Source organism: Diceros bicornis, chromosome 17 (assembly GCF_020826845.1).
Source record: "Diceros bicornis minor isolate mBicDic1 chromosome 17, mDicBic1.mat.cur, whole genome shotgun sequence".
Classification (NCBI taxonomy): Eukaryota; Metazoa; Chordata; class Mammalia; order Perissodactyla; family Rhinocerotidae; genus Diceros; species Diceros bicornis.
The window spans coordinates 13,720,051-13,731,369 of NC_080756.1; the positions used below are offsets into that span (position 1 = coordinate 13,720,051).

At 34.4% G+C, this 11,319-nt stretch overlaps 1 protein-coding gene across 1 annotated transcript; it reads left to right on the forward strand.

Annotated features, from left to right (window-relative positions):
* The first annotated feature begins 2,794 nt into the window (after positions 1-2,794).
* LOC131416527 (olfactory receptor 6C2-like) lies at positions 2,795-3,745 on the forward strand. Its single transcript, XM_058559205.1, has one exon. It carries the CDS (start codon positions 2,795-2,797, stop codon positions 3,743-3,745), a length of 951 nt encoding a protein of 316 aa, XP_058415188.1.
* The last annotated feature ends 7,574 nt before the right edge of the window (positions 3,746-11,319 follow it).

Here is an 11,319-nt window from a genome sequence, read left to right on the forward strand (position 1 = left end):
CCTTTTAGCTAACAGCATTGTCGGAGATTTTCTCTATATTTTTAAAGATTAAAATCCAAATTGAGTTAAAATTATGTTTAAGGTACAATAAATAATTCCTTCAAAGTTATTGAAAATGTGCTACATGTTAGGCACAGTTTCTGCAGCCAGAAGGGATCTCAGAAAAAAAAAAAAAATCCTCTGTTCTTAGAGTTTATTTGTTAGTGACTCAAATGATTCAATGACTCTAAAAATATTAGGATATTCTCGACCTTCTGGAATGTCTCCATATATAGTATCTATGTGAATTCCTGTTGAATTTAATGTAAACTGTACAAAGTAATTCCTTGAATGAAAAACATCAGTACTTCTTATCAGAGCAAGGGTGTTGAGGTTGGGGACTGAGGTGGGAAAACTAAAGAAAACATCCCATACTCCACTGTCTCTCTTAGAAGAGGAATAAATCTTTAGACACACAGAAGGTGGTTACAGCTTTGAAAAGAAAAGAAAGCAGAAAGTAAAACAACTTCAGTCTCTAAAAAATGTTGTATGGGGAGCTACTTCTGGACAATGGAAAAAAATGTAAGTACCTAAAAGCAAGAGGTCCAGGAAAGAGAAGACTACAAAAAAAACAAGCAAACAACAGTAGATGAAGAATTATAATACTAAAGGTAAAGTAAGGACCAGTTCAACGGCCAGAGAAATAGTCTGGAAAAAGGAGGACTTACACAGTTCCTAATTGGGATTTTTCAGGCCTTTTGTGTAAGAATGCACTGAAAATTACAGTGCAATTTGAAAAAGGCATGAAAATAAGAATGTTGAAACAACTGACCAAAATAGGCATTAAAGAAAATAGCTTAGTCTCAGTACATAGACAACTCTATTTTGTTTCTTCAGTTCATATTTATAACACTCTACAGGTGCCAGACAGAAGGAGATATAGGATATATAAAATATAGACTCTACTTTGGAGAAGTTTCCAGAAACAAAGAAGAGAAATATAAGCCTACAGAAGTATCCAATGTGATATATTCCAAGACAGGGTAGGCAACAGATGTTTGGATATAATGTTAAACCATAATCTGACATACTCTGGGTGGGTCAATGAAGATTTCCTTGAGGAATTGCTACCTAGGGAGAATCCTGAAGGACCAAGAGCCATTAGTGAGAGGATTAGCCCTTGCAGAGGGGACAGCATGCAGAAAATATGAAGAACTGCTAGTCAAGTGTTAGTGGAACTTAAGCTATGAGGAAGAAATTTGAGGACTTTATACTTGAGGAGGTGAGGAAGTAGGGAAGGTCTTGTCTTTGAAGAGTCTTGCAGGCCACACAAAAGAGATTAATGTTCTCAAGAAATAGTCAACACTGGAGGAGAAGGCTTGGAGAGGAAATAAGATTCCATTGTGAGCATATAGTACGTGAGGTGTCTGTGGAATATCCATCTGGTCATGTATACTCAGCAAAGTTTTTCATTTGGAAAAGTTCTGGCCTTTGGAATCCGTCATATAAATGACAGTCAAATCAACTGTACTGAGTGAAACCACCCTTGGAGAGTATGGAGTCAGAAGAATAACAACCAGAAATCAAGAATGGAGAGGTCTCAATAGATTATTGGGGAACAGCAATATTTCATAGATGAACAGAGTGAGGAGAGTGTGTAAGACTCTAGAAAGATCTAGAGTTAGGAGGAAACTCATATTGATGGCACAGGATTCATTTGAAGAATGACTGAATTTTAAGTAAATATATATTTTTTATATTAAAACAAATATTATTTATTTTTAATAAATATAAATATTTTTATTAAATATTAATAAATATAAATTTTATATAAAAATATATAGTGTGGGTGCCACAAAATAACTATAAATAATTGCTGTTGGCTTCAAAATAATGAAGTTGTTGTAGGTGATAGAAAGCAGTGGGAGTTGGGAAGTGAAAGTCGAGTTGCAGAGAATTCAAGATGAAACTGAGTAGGGGTAAGATGTGAAGGTAGAGACATTAATATCCTTTCTAAGGGATTAAAAACACAATGAAAAAAAACCACAGCCTGGAAGACTATGATCAGTGACATTACATGGAGTTTGAGCTTCAAGGACATTAGGAGAAATGAGACCACAGTCAATTAAGTGAAATGTTAACTTGAATGTGTATGAGGATATTCCTTCTGTAAATAGCATGAAAACAATGTTTTCTCACAGTATAGATAAAATAGTTGTATATCAAACCATCTGTGAGTTACCAATAGGGAATACAAGTAGAGAAGTATAAAAAGACAAAGGGTAATCTCAGGCTCCAGTGTTGTGTTTGGTTGTCATTGTTTTCCAGGAGAAATATATCTTATCCTTCAAACAGTGCTTTGACAGTAACAATTGAAAAGAATTCATGTTCTTAGTTATCTTGCTATGTCGTATATCCAACTTTTGTCTTGGATAAAGAATATTTACGTACACATGAAATAACATCATCCTTTTCCCTCGTAACTTATTTGTAAATATGATTCATGTAATGAATTAGAAACAATCTACTAAATTCTTAAATTTTCAGGGGTAAAGATTATCTGAGAAGATGGATTTTTTTAACAATAACATGAATCCTGAAGGAACAATCTGCTGTAAATTTTATGCATGTAAAATTCAGGAAGGCTATTGGAATAGTGGCAATATTGATTCTGATGTAAAATGAGGAAATAAATGTGGACTGGTTTCCTTGGCTTTTATATGCAGAGTCTTGTGCTCCAGAATTCAACTACCTACCTTCTCATAAAATCGCTTTGATTTTTACACGCCCACTGGGTAGATTTCACAAGGCAGTGATGAGAAATCACACAGCAATAATATCTTTTATCCTGTTGGGGCGGACAGATGACCCCAAACTGCAAATCTTGCTTTTTATCTTTCTATTTCTCACCTACATGTTGAGTGTAACAGGAAACCTGATTATTATCACCCTTACATTGATAGACTCCCATCTTAAAACACCTATGTACTTTTTCCACAGAAATTTTTCCTTCTTAGAAGTCTCGTTTACCGCTGTCTGCATCCCTAGATTCCTGTACAGTATATCAACTGGGGACAATACTGTTACCTACAATGCTTGTGCAACTCAACTATTTTTTGTTATTCTCTTTGGAGCAACAGAATTTTTTCTCCTGGCAGCCATGTCCTATGATCGGCACGTTGCTATCTGTAAACCCCTTCGCTACATGACCATCATGAACAATAGGGTATGTACCTTATTAGTTGTCTGCTGTTGGGTGTCTGGCTTGATGATCATTGTGCCACCACTTAGCCTGGGCCTCCAGCTGGAATTCTGTGACTCCAATGCCATTGACCATTTTAGCTGTTATGCAGGTCCCCTTCTGAAGATCTCATGCTCAAACACCTGGGTAATAGAACAAATCGTTATCCTTGTGGCTGTATTTGCACTCATTGTCACCCTAGTGTGTGTGCTTCTGTCCTATACATATATCATCAGGACAATTCTGGGATTCCCCTCAGTCCTACAAAGAAGAAAGGCCTTTTCTACCTGCTTATCTCACATGATTGTGGTTTCCATCGCCTATAGAAGCTGCATCTTCATCTATGTCAAGCCCTCGGCAGAGGACCAGGTGGCCTTAAATAAAGATGTTTCAGTGCTCAGTGGTTCTGTTGCCCCCTTGCTGAATCCCTTCATTTACACCTTGAGGAATAAGCAGGTGAAACAACCTTTCAATGACTCTATAAAGGGGATTACATTTCTCTCAAGGAAATCAAAGTTTTTATGAATTAGAGTAAATGAAAGAAGAAAGTCCTCTGAATAGTTATCTATGGCTTCCAAGTGTTTCATCGTTTTGTACCTATAATGTTGTCACTTTAATCTCCTCAAAGACATTTAATACTCCTTCCTAAGCTTGCCTTAATCAAACTTCTTTCAAACCAAAGTTATATATGGTGTTTTCCTTCATTTTGAAACTATAAAATATATTTATAAGTTATTGAACTTGTCTCCACTTCTGACCTACTGTTTTCTTCAATGCTCTAGAGAAGGAAGGAAAATCATAATATTTAAAAATACATAAATTATATAGAAGGTGCACTATATTGTCATATTATTAGTTTCTTCCTCTAAAACAAAGATATCAAAATTTGTACTATAAATCTAAGAACGAAATAATAATAGAAAACAACAACAGCAAAGATGTATTAAAAATAAATTAAACCAAATAAGGCATTCCAGGCTAATTAAAATAATGAACACAACAAAATGGTAACAGACATATCAACAGGAGTTTGAGAATAATCCGAATTGAAGAAATGGAAAAATCTTCACAATTACCGATAAGATGTATTAGTTTATTTATATTCATGAAAGAACTTCACTTAAAAGGTATACATTTAATTTTATACAAATTTAAATATATAGATACATAGATAGATAGGTAGATAGAGAAAGAGAGAAAGAGATACAGAGTAGTACGCACTATACTACTCTACATCTATCTATTGAGATAATGGTGTGATTTTTTCCCTTTTTTGTTTAGCTTGATTAATTCCTATGATAGATTTTCTATTACTAAATATTTTATGCATATTCTTCACTGCCCCTAAATAGTTTCTCTTCACAGCAGCTTACAACCACCTTCAGTCTTTCCAGACATCTTTGTTTATTCTACATTGTGTCTTCAGTCTTCACCCTTTTTTCACTTTTGTGAGAACTTCATGATTTGTGTGGGAAGGAAGACACTACCAGTATTTGCTCACCATCTTGTCAGACATTCCTCAAGTTTTTGTTGTCTATGTTTGGAGTAATTTCTGTTTTGGTAGAACCAGAAAAAAATCTTTATGGCTCTTCTTTTCTACATCTGATTAATATTCTTTATTTATTTTGTTTCCATATGTTGCTTTCAAAATATTTTCAATTGAATCCAGCTGAGTTTTTTTTTTAAATTTTAATCTTATGCTGAAAGTGTTTCTACTCCTTCTCTAACACATATTGTGTTAAAAATATTTGCTCAATCAGCATATCCTCTTTTTTATTTATCTCTGATTTCAAGTTCTACAACTCTCCACATTATGGCTTCAATGATTTCTTTCTTTTAATGTTGTCAGTATGCAGTGACATATAATTTGTCTGTGCAACAGATTTTTACCTGGTTTATACACAACAGCTAACCCTACAGGTACACCATTACTGCAGCAAAGATCAGCAAAAAACCTTTCAATCACAGTTAAGGCTTTCTTGGAAATAGGCATAATTTCTGAAATTGGCTTCTTAGGCTTTGGCTGGTGGGATATTATTTACCTGCTTTGTGGCTTTTTACAACCAAATAAGTAGGCTGTGAGAAAAACAATTTCTTCTGCTAATGGAAAATTGGTAAATGACAATAGCAACAAACTGGAAAGAGCATTAAATGACTGAATCTAAATTGTTAGTTTTTATCTTATTTTGTTCGTCCTTTAGGACTCTGAAAAACATGCCATTCTCCATACTCTCTTCAGTACTATACCGTTTATCACTTGCTAGTTAGGAGTGTGAATTTCAGAAAACACAGACCCAGGGAAGGATAAGAAAGTCAATTAATAGATAAGTTAAGAAGTGCCATCCAATTATATTGGAAATTTAGCTTTCCTGAGGAATGAGGTCAAGGAAAAGTTGAATCAAATAAACATGTACTTCATTTCTGACAATGATAGATTAAGGGGTCTATATCCAATTTATACTGAGAATTAGAAGAAAGATGGGTAAATACATTTTAAAGTAGAGTTAAATAACTGGAATACTCTCAATATAGATGCTCAGAGAGGGGTTCTCATCATTTAAGGCTACTTTTCCATTGGGACATCTGCTGCCACCAGAAGAGTTTGTTGTGAAGCTTAGAAGCTGAATGTAGCTTAAACATAAGCATGGAGTTGTGAAAAAATATATAATTTTGATTGGGGCACCCAAGAAGTAGAGATCAGGTAATCCTCCCAAGGCTTAGCATTCAGAAATATCATGAGCTAACTATGAAAACTAAAGGTAAAAATTGAACACTCACATGAAAAACATATGTATATCCAGACACATTCTCCTTACACACTTCATAAAGATTATGGGAAATGGATCATAAGATAAATGTAAAATGCATAACTATAAAAATCCTAGAACATAACGAAGGAAAAAAATCTAGATGACCTTGTGTTTGGCAATGATATTTTAGATACAATACCAAAGGCATGACTCATGAAAGAAAAAAATTGATCAGTTGGACTTCATTAAAATAAAAACTTCTGGGAGCCGGCCCGGTGGCGCAAGCGGTTGAGTGTGCGCGCTCTGTTGCGGTGGCCCGGGGTTCGCCAGTTCGGATCCCGGGCGCGCACTGACGCACTGCTTGGCAATCCATGCTGTGGCAGCATCCCATATAAAGTGGACGAAGATGGGCCCAGATGTTAGCCCAGGGCCAGTCTTCCTCAGCAAAAAAAGAGGAAGATTGGCAGATGTTAGCACAGGGCTGATCTCCTCACAAAAATAAATAAATAAATAAATAAAAATAAAAACTTCTGCTATGCAAAAGACACTGTCAAGAGAATAAGAACACAAGCCACGGACTGGAAAAATATATTTGCAAAGACATATCTGATAAAGACTGTTATTCAAAACATACAAGTAACTCTTAAAATTCAGCAATTAAACATTGGACAAAGATCTGAACAGGCACCTCACCAAAATGATATACAGCTGTCAAATAAGGCCATGAAAAATGTTCAACATCATACACCATTAGGGAATTAAAAATCAAAACAATGAGGTACTACTACAAACCTATGAGAAAAATTAAAATCCAAAACACTGACAACATAAAATGCTGGTGAGGATGTGTAACAATAGAAACTCTCATCCATTGCTAGTATGAATGCAAAATAGTACAGCCACTTTGGAAGACAGCTTGGCAATTTCTTATAAATTCTTATTTCTTCTATTTCTTACCATACAATCCAACAATCAGAATCCTTGATATTTACCCAAATGAATTGAAAAATTACATCCAAGCAAAACACTACACACTAATGTTTATAGCAGCTTTATCCATAACTGCTAAAATATCAAAGCAACCAAGATATCTTTTGGTAAGTGAATGGGTAAACTGTGGTACATCTATGCATAGAATATTATACAGTGCTAAAAAGAAATGAACTATCAAGACATGAAAAGACTTGGAGAATCTTAAATGCTTATTACTAATTAAAAGAAGACATTCTGAAAAGGCTACATAGTGTGTAATTCCAACTATATGACATTCTGGAAAAGGCACAACTATAGAGAACAAAAAGATCGGTGGTTGTCAGAGGCTGGGGGAGAGAGGAAGTGATGAATAAGTGAAGCATAGAGACCTTTCAGGCCAGAGAAATTATTCTATGTGATACTATGATGCTGAATCCATGTCATTGTACATTTGTGAAAACTTATAGAATGTACAGCACAAAGAGTGAACCCTAATATGAACTCTGGACTTTGGTTGATTAAAAAAAGGTAATAAGCAAACTAGCCAAATAGGCATAAATAATTTGGACATATTATAATAAAGAATGTTTTACAGAAACTATTTTCCTTTATCCTTTACATGTAAATCTTTGTTTGTTATCATGACTTTCATAAATATTAATAAAAAGAGAAAGTTAAAAAAACAAGGGTAAACTGAAAATAGAATTGTCTTTGCAGAGATTGAGGTCGATCTTTGAAAGAAGCCAATTCTTTTTTCCCTCAATATAGTTGAGTAATAAAATTGTTTAAATCTTATTTGTACAACATGATGATTTGATATATGTATATATTGTAAAATGATTACCACAATAAAGAATGTTAGTTAACACATTCATCACCTCACATAGTTACCATTTGTGTGTGTATGTGTATGTGTGTGTGTGTGGTGACAACATTTAATGTATATCATCTTAGAAATTTCAAGTATACAATACAATATTTTTAACTATAGTCACAATGCTTGGACTAAAAATCTGAAAAAGAATCCAATTCTTAAAAGGATTAAGGTAATGTAGGATTTCACAGGACCATGCTCCCCAGCATAAACAAACAGAAATCATTTCTGAAAGAAGGTAATAATACACTAAGCCTCAGATTATCTCTACACAGTTTACATGCAATGTATTACACTCTATAAAACATAACCAGGCATATAAGGAAATAAAAACATATTATTTTTAAAAATGAAAAAAATAAAAGAGTACTGTCAGTATACAAAGAGACCAATAGCAATCCAGATAATGAAGTTTACACAAGGCCTTTATATTTTCTATGGAGAAACAATAAAACAGATATTTGCTGGGAAATTCCAAACCTAATGAAGTAGTGATAAGTGACACATTCAAAAGTCACTAGCAACACTGGAGAAGATAAAGATGAAGAAATCTGGTATAACACATGGCAAAACTGATGAAAACCAAAAACGATGAGGAAATATAACAATAGCCAGCGTGAAAACACAGATTCTCATCAAATGGCAAAAATGGGAATGACAATTGATATCTCCATGAGTGAAGTGAAGGAAAACTGAAGACAGGAGAAGTAGAATATCATCAAAGTTCTAAAAGAAAATTAATATCAACTCAGAATTCTATTATCTGCCTAGTGAATATACACTTAAAAAATAAAAGTGACATAAAACATTTCAGAGCAGTAAAATCTAAGAGAATTCTGTATTAACTGACCTCCACAAAAAGAGATAGAAATTAAAAGAGGAAGGAAGACTTGAAGAACTAAATAAGTAAGACGTCAGATGTTCATAAATCTAAATGACTGTTGATCATCAGATTAATCAAAATGCCCTGAGAGGCTTAAAAATATTTAAAACTGAAATACATTTTAAAATACCATCAGATTCAGGAGTTGTGTGGTAAATGACATTAAAGTATACCAAATTCCTTGCACGTCCACAAAAAGGTAAAAGGAACCACACAATTTAAAACCAATTTACGTCAAGATATACTCCCTCAAGTAAGCACTTTAAAAATAGTAAAAACAAACAAAAAACCACCAAGCATCAAGCAACTATGTGGGGAAAAGAATCATATAAAAGACCACACAAATACAAAAGAAAGCAAGAAATGAGATATTCTGCTGAACAAACAAAATAAATCAAATAATAAAAGTGCAGATTGAAATTCAAAGATAACATTAATAATGTTAAATGTAACAAAGCACACAGTGACTCTTCTGAGGCTTATACAGACATTCATATTCACAAGACCAAAAGAGTCTACACTATTAACTTACAAGAATTGTGGACAAGAAACTCTGTGCCAGAATAGTAACATCAGGGGCTCCTCAGTCCTTGCAGCCTCCAACACTCACCTCCTTTGGAACTTCAAGTGCAAGAGAATGATAACTCTCATGGATTAGTGCAGACCTACCTAAGTTTAGAAGCCTCATATCTTCTAGGAATTCAAGTCTCGTAACAGTTCATGAACATAGCTTCCCTGGTACCTACAAGGGACATGCCAAGTTACAAGAGTTGTCACACTCAGGGAAGCCCAAAACTGTGGTTTCTCTATGTATTTTTAGTTTGTTCACAGTCCTCCCAGTACACATACATTTTACTAACCAAGGCTAGAATTACTATAAGTGATGTTGCCTAGTAATACAGTTGATGTATCACTTTTATCAGCTAAAGGCCTAAAACAGTGTTAAGAAGTTTAAAATGCAGTTAATTTCTCCTGTACAAGGGTAAAACTTTCTGTTTAATCTGTTACTCATAAATCTATATGGAATAAGTGCTATCCTTAAATAAAAGCCTTGTCAGAATAGATTTTTTTTAAGGACATGTATTTTCTTAGAAGATCCATATCTAAAGTATGTGTACATACTTCAAGTAAAAGCATGAAAAATATATGTGTATAATTCAAAGATGAAAAAAACCAAAGCTGGTATACCTATATTAATAATAATGCCAAGTAGTTGAAGATCAAATGAACAAAAATCAAGGAATAAAGAGAAAGATTTGATAATAACAGAGATTTTGCAGCTAATATAATTCTAAATTTGTATCCTTAACAACAGAGGACGAAGATATACATAGCAAAATCATTAAACTTTCAAGAGAAATAGACAAACCCACAGTGAATATTTTAACAAACTACTCTCAGTAACTGACAAAGAAAATAAACAGTAACTTGTAAAGATGCAAAACATAATCTTTAAGTGCAAAAAACTTGGCAAATATGATACACCAATTTGAACTAATTGCCGTATATAAAATATTGCATCCCACTACTCTAGAATTGGTATTTTATGCAAGTACTTCGAGAATATTTGCTGAGAAAAACTTTATTTTGGGGTATAAAACAAACATTAAAAATTGCAAAGGAGTGAAATTACCCAGAGTATAAATTCTGAAAAGAATGGCAATAAAGAAGGAAAAAAAAAACATAGAAAGTCACTATACATTGGAGATTATTAAGCAACATCTAAATAAAATATTGGTCAAAGAATAAATCACAGCAAATATTAGAAAAAAAAGTTTGATATGTCATATTAAGAAATTTGTGATAAACATAAAGTGGTGGTTAGCAGCATATTTGGAGTCCAATCTCATCAGAAAAAACTATAAAACCTTGAAATCAATGATCTAAGCATTTATACAAAGAGGGTAGGACTCAGAAGAGATGGCCTTGGGAAGATAGCAATGTAGGAGTACTCTGAATTCACCTCATCCCATAGATGCAACAGATTTATAACTACCTGTGGAACCATTTCCTCTGAGAGAGATTCAGAAACTGGGTAAAAATAACCCCTACAACAAGGGACAACACTGAGAAGGATGGAAGATGCAGAAATACACCTCTTCTAAGGGAAAAAACCAACATCCTAGCCATAGCACTACATGGCTGGGAGCAAGCTTGAAGGCACCAAGCTTTTCCCAGAGGAGTGGGGGTCCTGAGCAGGGATCTCTGCCAAAACAGGCACCCCAGCCTTTAGATTGAGCACAGCCAAGAGGAGATCCCATCATATCTGGCTTTGTTGGCTTTGAAAACCAATGGGAAATAACCCCAGAAAAACTACAGAACTTCAGAGAAAGGAAAACTTGCTCTTAAATGGCCCATGCACAGATTTACCCATTCCGGAAACACACACAAAAATACCAGAAAGAAAATTGCATGGTCCATTGGTAAAAGAGACTCGCTTGCTAAGCTCTGAGCACATACCAGACAGGCAAGAGGTGGCTGAGCCCAACCCCCAGGGACTGAGACACTGGTGGCGGCCATTATTGTGACCTAATTCAGTCATCCTGACACGGAGGTTGGCAGATATCAGAGGATTCCTTCCTCTAGTCTGTTAGCACAGGTGTTTGCCCTACCCACTAGA